General features: G+C 43.7%; 1 protein-coding gene across 2 annotated transcripts in view; it reads left to right on the top strand.

Moving 5' to 3' along the window:
- UBE4A (ubiquitination factor E4A) overlaps nucleotides 1–8,745 on the top strand; it is a 35,295-nt gene that overhangs the window by 15,424 nt on the left and 11,126 nt on the right. For both annotated transcript variants that reach the window (XM_026505647.4, XM_044386605.3), the window contains exons 11-15: nucleotides 2,054–2,358; nucleotides 3,866–3,998; nucleotides 5,459–5,646; nucleotides 7,498–7,598; nucleotides 7,715–7,828. In XM_026505647.4, coding sequence (XP_026361432.1) covers nucleotides 2,054–2,358; nucleotides 3,866–3,998; nucleotides 5,459–5,646; nucleotides 7,498–7,598; nucleotides 7,715–7,828 — 841 coding nt within the window. The remainder of the gene's footprint in view (nucleotides 1–2,053; nucleotides 2,359–3,865; nucleotides 3,999–5,458; nucleotides 5,647–7,497; nucleotides 7,599–7,714; nucleotides 7,829–8,745) is intronic.

The following is an 8,745-nucleotide window of genomic DNA, read 5'->3' on the forward strand; positions in this document are numbered from 1 at the left end:
TTGACCTGCTACACTTCTTAAAATTAAAGACACTAGTATTATTCTGTAAACACACAAATTTTTTTAAAAGATTTATTTCTTTATTTTAGAGAGCAGGGGAAGGGGCCGGGGCGGGGGGGAAGAGAGAGAGAGAGAATCCTCAGACTCCCCGCTAAGCACAGAGCCTGACTTGGGGCTCAATCCCACAACCCTGAGATCATGACTGGAGCTGAAATCAAGAGTCAGACTCAATCAACTGAGTCACCCAGGCATCCCCAAACTTGCAAATTTTTTTTTTTTTAAGATTTTATTTATTTATTTGACAGAGCCTAAACAGGGGGAGTAGCAAGCAGAGGGAGAGGGAAAAGCAGGCTCCCCACTGAGCAGGGAACCCAGTGCGGGTCTCGATCACAAGACCCTGGAATCATGCATGACCTGAGCCGAAGGCAGACGCTTAACCATCTGAGCCACCCAAGCACCGGCAAGTTTTTAAATCACTGTCTTCCTATTGTGATCTGGGAAAGTGGAATTGTTTTAACTTTTCGCTTTCTGCTCTTGAATTTTCATTACTTACCACTCCTGATGAAAAAGACCAATCTCTACTCTATAGTATAGAGACAGAACTGACAAAGTTAAAGAAGTGTTTGGAGCTCGAGCACACACACATGCACTTCCCTCTCGCTCTCTAAAATAAAAAATACATTAAAAAAAAGAAGAAATAATTTATCAGGGATTCCGATAAGATCAGTAGGACCACAAAAGATTTATGTATCAAAGATCAAAAGGATTCTAGAAGTGTGAACATTTAAGAACTAGGGTATGTGACTTATAAGAATGATTCTGTTTCTGGCTGGCCACATGCCGTTCTGTGATTTTTCCTTCCTCTGATTTAGTTGATTGTGACTACAAGTATAAATAAAGTCGTTACTTGGGGCACCTGAGTGGCTCAGTTGGTTGAGCGTCTGCCTTCGGCTCGGGTCATGGTCCTGAGGTCAGGCCCCACATCGGGCTCCTTGCTCTGTAGGGAGCCTGCTTCTCCCTCTCCCTCTACCTGCTGCTCCCCCTGCTTGTCCTCTCTCTCTCTGTCAAATAAATAAATAAAATCTTTTTTAAAAAATTAAATAAAGTCCTTACAGTCCCTAGGAAGAGGTAGTGAGCATAGCAGTTTTTAATGTCTTCTCAAAATACTTACATTGGCACAGAGCATTTTTTTAAAACTCAGCAAATTTCTAGAAAAATTAAATTACATCTTTATTAGAGAGTTTTTCTGTCCCGGTCATTGACATTTTAAATGAGACAATGGATAATGCAGCATATGTTTAACCTGTTCAACCACCGACGTTCAGACATAGAAATGAATGTCATCTAGTCTCCCCATATTGGCTAGCTAACCCTAGACATTATTACAGGGCCAAAGAAGACTTTGGACCGTACCCATGGAGACAGCTATCCATAACATTGAATTACGGGGTTGCCTTTCATTAGAGAACATTTGGCTGACCCTTTGTGAAGAATAATATAATTTTATATTGAACAAGAGAGGACTGGAAGCTGTTTCTTAGGTTGCGTCCCAGGTGGCTACCAGTTTCTATGTGGTCATTACTAATCTAGAGTCCTTTTTCTCCAGCTTTTGTTCTCAGCTAACCGTAGAAAGACTGTCCGTATGACCACATCCAAGTACAATCATTGCAGCTGTGCAGTGTCAAACTCTCCTGCTGGGCTCCTTTTGTACTTTGTCTAATCGTTACTTCTTTTACGTGGTAACAGCCCAGTCTACACCCTGCTCAAGCAAGCTACTGTTCTTTGGGTGGTGCGTTTCAGCTGAAGGCCGCTGTTTGTAGTTAGCGTCATTTATGTCGAATACTTGGTAACATTTTCCCGGAGCTGTGACCCCTGCCCGTCTCCTGTCAGTAGGTTGTGCAAGTGCCTTCTGTGTCATCACAGTTGCAGCCTCCTGTATCCTGAAAGAGAATACTAGGATAAATAAATGAGGATTTGTTTTTCTGGAACGATCTGTACTCAGCTGTCCTCTCTGAACCTCCTGACCCAGTGTCTTCTGCTTTCTTGGGGGCAGGTTGCATGATCAGATGGTAAAAATCAACCAAAATCTGCATCGGCTGCAGGTTGCCTGGCGGGACGCTCAGCAGAGTTCTAGCCCTGCTGCTGACAGCCTTCGTGAGCAGTTTGAACGACTGATGACCATCTATCTCTCTACCAAGACTGCCATGACGGAGCCCCAGATGCTGCAGAACTGTCTCAACTTGCAGGTGTCCATGGCTGTTCTCCTCGTTCAGCTGGCCATAGGCAATGAGGGCTCCCAGCCAGTCGAGCTCACTTTCCCTTTGCCAGATGGCTACAGCTCTTTGGCTTATGTGCCAGGTAAGCAGGCTCTTCCTCGGGAGCTGCCTATTTATAGCTCTCTAAGTTTAACTGGGTCACTTAGGAAGTTTAATCCTCAAAGTACCCTTCCTTAGTTATCATTCAACCATTTTTGGAGAAACAACTCAAATTTATAGGTAATATCTGCTGGTCAGAGTATGGGGGAACCAGCGGCTTTTTCCTCAGCCTTGTGTCCCCACTTCTGTATCAGAAAATAATCTTCAGGGGCGCCTCGGTGGCACAGCGGTTAAGCGTCTGCCTTCAGCTCAGGGCGTGATCCCGGCGTTCTGGGATCGAGCCCCACATCAGGCTCTTCCGCTATGAGCCTGCTTCTTCCTCTCCCACTCCCCCTGCTTGTGTTCCCTCTCTCGCTGGCTGTCTCTATCTCTGTCAAATAAATAAATAAAATCTTTAAAAAAAAAAAAAAAAAGAAAGAAAATAATCTTCAAAGGATTAAGTGCAGCTAGGGTTTTCAGAGCTGTTAGTTTTAGCATTAATGTTGTTTTCATCGTTCCACTTCTAAATGTATCTGTCCGACTCTCCCTGTGCTATTCTTCAGGGAGAAAAAATTTATCATCCCGTTGGTTGAGGAGATGGTGTAGGTATGTCGGTGAGGAGTTGGCAGAGACTGTCCATCAAAATCAGGTTGTGTGTTCTTGATCACTGTATTGGTCGTCTGTTGCTAAGTAACAGATCATCCCCAAACACAGCACCTTAAAACAAACGTTTCACACGGTTTCTGTGGGTCAGGAATCCAGGAGTGGCTTGGTTACACGGTTCTGCCTCTGGGTCTTTCTTGTGGTTGCAGCGAGCTGTCAGTCAGGGCCACAGGAATCTGAGGACTTGACCAGAACTGGAGGATCTGCTTACAAGCCAGGTCATGTGGTTGTTGGCAGACCTCAATTGCTTACTGGCCTCTCTTCCAGGTCACACAGATCTCTCCTTAGTACTGTTCATGATATGGCAGCTGGCTTCCTTGAGAGCAAGTGACCAAAATGGAAGCTATAGGCTTTTATAACCTAACCATGAAAATGATACACCATTGCTTCTGTATGCCTCTACCCTGGAAGAGTGGAGGGAGGGACACACAAGGGCATGAATACCAGGAAGCAAAGACAATTGGGGGACCATCCTGGAGACTGATGACCAGAGTCATCTAATGTATTCATCTTTGTTGAAAGATTCTTTACCCATCTAAAGGGTTACTTAATGCACAGTTAAGCTTGAGTGTGAAAAGAATGTATATCAGTGTATCTTCTTAAGTTGCCCTGGTGTGTGAACAGTATTTTGTGTCTCTGCCATTTTCATATTGAGTTGGATAGAAATAAAAATTGACTTATCTTTAAAGGAGAGTCTACATCTATGAACTTGTCACTATTCCTAGTACCTACAAGACATTTGGGATTTTTTAACCTTTATTAGGCAGAGCAAAAGGAAAGAATTTCAATATTGCTTAGTACAGAAAGTCAGATGTTTCACTAATTGCAGTGAATGTCTTCTTTTTCAGAATTTTTTGCAGATAACTTGGGTGATTTCCTCATTTTTCTCCGCCGTTTTGCCGATGACATCTTGGAGACGTCAGCAGACTCCCTAGAACACGTTCTCCACTTTATCACGATTTTCACTGGAAGCATAGAAAGGTGAAGTGTTGAAAGCTTGGCTGTGACACCATTTAGAGGTGCAGAGCATTCAGAAGACTTTTTTTTTTTTTTTTAAGGTTTTATTTATTTGAGAGAGAATGAACAAACGAGAGCATGAGCAGGGAGGAGGGGCGGGGGAGAGAGAGAAGCAGACTCCCTGCTGAGCAGGGAGCCCAGTGCAGGACTGGATCCCAGGACCCTGAGATCATGACCCAAGCCAAAGGCAGACAGACACTTAACCAACTGAGCCCCCCAGATGCCCCAGAAGACTTCTTTTTTTTTTTTTTTTTTTTTTTTAAGATTTTATTTATTCATTTGACAGAAATAGATACAGCCAGCGAGAGAGGGAACACAAGCAGGGGGAGTGGGAGAGGAAGAAGCAGGCTCCCAGCGGAGGAGCCTGATGTGGGGCTCGATCCCAGAACGCTGGGATCACGCCCTGAGCCGAAGGCAGACGCTTAACCGCTGTGCCACCCAGGCGCCCCGCCCCAGAATACTTCTAAACCAAGCAACACAAGCCTGAATCATAAGGGCTTGCCTTCAGAAGTTGTGTTAACACTAATGAATCACCTGACCACCCTTATGGGTAGCCAGAAGTCCCCCTCTTAAGAGGCATAATAAGCCAAGGACTTTGCCAAAGAGAATCTGAACCTGCTTGTAAGAGACCCAGTGGGAATTCCATTGCTGGTGGCTGGTTAAAATAGTTACCTTAATGCCAGAAACCTTACCAGTGGCAGCCAGGCTCTGATGATCTAACAGTTGCATGGTCACAAAGTTTACCCTTAACGTTCTGAGTTCCATGTACAGTAAACACAGGTAAATGCTTTCTAATCTCACCTTCTCATTCATAGCTTCTACTCCCCTTTCTAGAAAGATGCCCACCGACCTGTAGAGTTGCTTCTCTGGTATTTTTGGTGTCTAGGCCAAAGGAAACCATGTGTGCATGAGTGAAGCTTTGCTGCGCAAACAGAATGATGCACGATCCCCTGAGCCATGTTGGTGAGAAGTAGGTAGAAACCAATCCTTCACTGAGCTGAGCAGACCCAGTGAGAAAGCATGAGTCAACAAGTATTTCTTAGGCACACGTGGTGCGTCGTAAGTAATGTTGTAGTAATGTTGCATCCTGACCCTGGCCCTCGGAAAGCTTAGAAAGGCAAGTGTATCCTCAGTGAAATGGTCGGGGAGTGTGAACAGTGGATTATTACAGAGAAGTATAAAGAACAGCTAAGCATTAAATAGAAACTTCATTCCTCATGCTCATACTTGGTAGGCTGTGCTCGCAAAAGTTGAGTGATATTCCCTGCATTATCCCCCACAGATTGACAGCCTTGAAACTACAGAATCCCGTTTCCTCCTCCAACAGTGGCATAGGCTATTTTGGCCCTTCCTGTGCAGAAAATGTTATGAATTTGAGAGTTAAGTTTTCTACCTGCTCAGCTTGCTTTCTGCCCATTTTGCAGGATGAAGAATCCCCACCTAAGGGCCAAACTGGCTGAGGTGTTGGAAGCAGTGATGCCCCACCTGGACCAGACCCCAAATCCCTTGGTATCCAGTGTGTTCCATCGGAAGCGTGTGTTCTGCAACTTTCCCTATGCACCCCACCTTGCAGAAGCTCTAATCAAGGTCTTTGTGGACATTGAGTTTACAGGTAAAGCAGTCCAGAACTGAGAAGCAGATACTAGTGGAGTCTCCTAGCTTGATTGGTATTTAATGTCAGAAAAATATTAGCAGCCGTCATTGATTGAATATCTATGTGCCAGCCTTGATGCTAACTGCTTTTCTTACATGATTCATCACTTGGTCACCATCTGGCAAGTTTTACTGTATTATCCCTATTGTACATAGAAGGACATGAATGCTCGAAAAGATGATTTGTGTCCTACAACTAAGTGGTAGAATCAGGTTGATTCTGTCTCCCCTCAAAGAGAAAAACAAGAGTTTTGCCTAGGTGGCTCAGTTGGTAAGCGTCTGACTTTGGCTCGGGTCATGATCTCAGGGTCCTGGGATGGAGGGTTGTGTCAGCCTCCACACTCAGCAGGGAATCAGCTTCTCCCTCTCCCTTTGCCCCTTCCTCCACTCGTGCTCTCTCTCTCTCTCAAAATCTTGAAAAAACAACAACAACACATACTCTTAGCAACTTTATTATGTTTGATTTAATTATGCTCCAGCAAAGTATCCTGTTCAATTACAACCTAGGTCTTTTTTTTTTTTTTTTTTTTTTTAGTGGGGAGAGGGGCAGAGGAAGAGGTAGAGAGTGAATCTTAAGCAGGCTCCACACCAGTATGGAGCCTGATGCAGACCGTAATCTCACAACCCTGAGATTGTGACCTGAGCCAAAATCAAGAGTCAGACACTTAACCTACTGAGTCACCCAGCCACCCCAACCCCAGGTATTTATTTTTATCTTCCTCAAAATTGCAGAATAGTGGGACAGTTCTTTTCTTTTTTTTTTTAAGTAAACTCTATCCCCAACCTGGGGCTCAAACTTACCACCCTGAGATCAAGAGTAAACTGTACCACATCTCAACCAGTAAACAACATATGTTAGGCAGTTATTTAAGACCCTTTTAAAAGAGATGTTCTAAATAAGTAAAATAAAAGCTATCCTACATCAGTGATATATACAATTAACATTTAAAGAGACATTTAACATTGTACTGAGTGCCTTTCCTATTTGGATTTGGGTTTTGTCGCTTGCTCAAAGCCTTAGTGTCCTGAGCCTTAGTGTCCACATCTATAAAATGGGTTGAAGTGACAACTAATGAGATAGTGCATGTAAATCTTCATAATACATAGATAGTCACACAGTAAATCACTGCACTTATCTCATTATCTGACCATTTCAACCCTTTACTTGTAGTGGTAGAGGATGTATTATAATTCCTGTTTTATTTCTGAGGAAGAAGTTGTTTAAAAAAATGTTAAGAGACTTGAATTAAGTGGAGCCAAAAGGAAAACCTAGATCTTCTGACTCCAAATCCCTTGCTCTTCTTTCATTATATGACCCAGGCTACAGAGATCGAGCAGTTCCTTTGATAGGTCAAAACAGTATAAGCCTCAGGTTTTTAGCCCCTGACCTGATTTTTCAGTTTTAAATTAAGAACCAGTTCGTTTCACAGCTGGGATGTTACCTCTGAAGAATGTCGAGGTTACTTAGTATCCCATTCAGCATGTGGCTGTCACTGCCACAATGGCCAGTCTGATAAATACTCTGCGATTGGGTATGGAAGCATTTGTTTCCCCTGGCCTTTAGTGTACAACTTGGTCTTTGTCCTTTTCTGCATGAGGTATCTTTTATGTCTGTGTCTCTCTTGTTCTGTCGGTAAGAAAATAAGTAAACACCGGGCTGTCACTTCAGGCCTTCATAAACTCCCAGGGCAGGTCTTGCCAGTAGTCTTGACACATTCAGAATAAAAGAAAATGGCGCCACAGGCATAAGCTCTTACTGTTTCTCTAGTAGCACCACCTTTACTGTGTTTTTGCTCTTAACCTATTCCAGGAGACCCCCATCAATTTGAACAGAAGTTTAATTACCGACGCCCCATGTATCCTATCCTGAGGTACATGTGGGGAACAGATACCTATCGAGAGAGCATTAAGGTGAGAGAGTTTTTGGTGAAGCTGAAGCTGAGTTCTCTTGAGTTCTACTTCAGATAAGCCCCAGTGAGTCGTGGCTCAGTACTAAACTGGTTTTGTCTTGGGCTGGGACTTAACAGGATTTGGCTGACTATGCCTCTAAGAATTTAGAAGCCATGAATCCCCCACTTTTCCTCCGCTTTCTTAACCTGCTAATGAACGATGCCATCTTCCTCCTGGATGAAGCCATACAGGTAAGAAGAAGTAAATAAAAATTTTTTAGGATTGCCTGGGTGATTCAGTCGGTTAAGCATCTGCCTGCAGCTCAGGTCATGATCCCAGGGTCCTGGGATTGAGTCCTGCATCGGGCTCCTTCCCTCTGCCTGCCTTGTGCTCACTCTCTTTTGCTGTCTCTCTGACAAACAATCTTTAAATAAAAATTGTTTAGAACAGATTTAACTGCCCTTATCAAAAAATGACAAGTACATACTTTTTATCTTTAAATTATAATAGAGCAATCTTTATCCCCATAGTACCAGTTTGGACACCAAGAATTTATGGGTAGTAGTATACATGAACCTTGCCGTCACAGAGCTTGATAGGTATTATTCCTTTAGAGACCAGGGTCAAGGGTCATCGAAGCATCATAAACTAGGATGATACTTTGGCAGAGAGTGGAAAAGAAAGGGTGATGAAGCTAAACTAAGGTACACTGGCAGGATTAATCAGGCTGGCGGCACAGAAAGAAATCCAAGGACCCCGCGTTTGGTCAGCGACTTTAAACCATTTTCCATCCCAACCCATCAGTAACCGTGACTCACTAAGGCAATGATTCTTATCCCCTTCCTGGAAGATTCTGATTTTTGCACCACTACTTGAAAATCTCTGGTTTGGGTTATTTTTTCATATAAACATTGCCAGGTCACCAGTACTCTTCACCTATCCACAGCCTCCCAAATCTTTACATTTGAAACATGAGTTTCCCAAAGTCTGCCCCTGGGTGCCTGTCAGCAGCTTCAGTGCTTCATAGCCTTACGCATCCCTCATGGAGCTGCTGCTTGCTCCTATTAAAAGCTTCCCTCATCTGTGATGGGTGTAAGAAAGCTAAGGCAGTGGCCCAAAGGGAGATGAGCAGGTAAGTCGTGAAGGTGGCCTGTTGGGGCGCCACAAG

The sequence above is a fragment of the Ursus arctos genome, unplaced genomic scaffold (genome assembly GCF_023065955.2).
Source record: "Ursus arctos isolate Adak ecotype North America unplaced genomic scaffold, UrsArc2.0 scaffold_22, whole genome shotgun sequence".
Lineage (NCBI taxonomy): Eukaryota > Metazoa > Chordata > Mammalia > Carnivora > Ursidae > Ursus > Ursus arctos.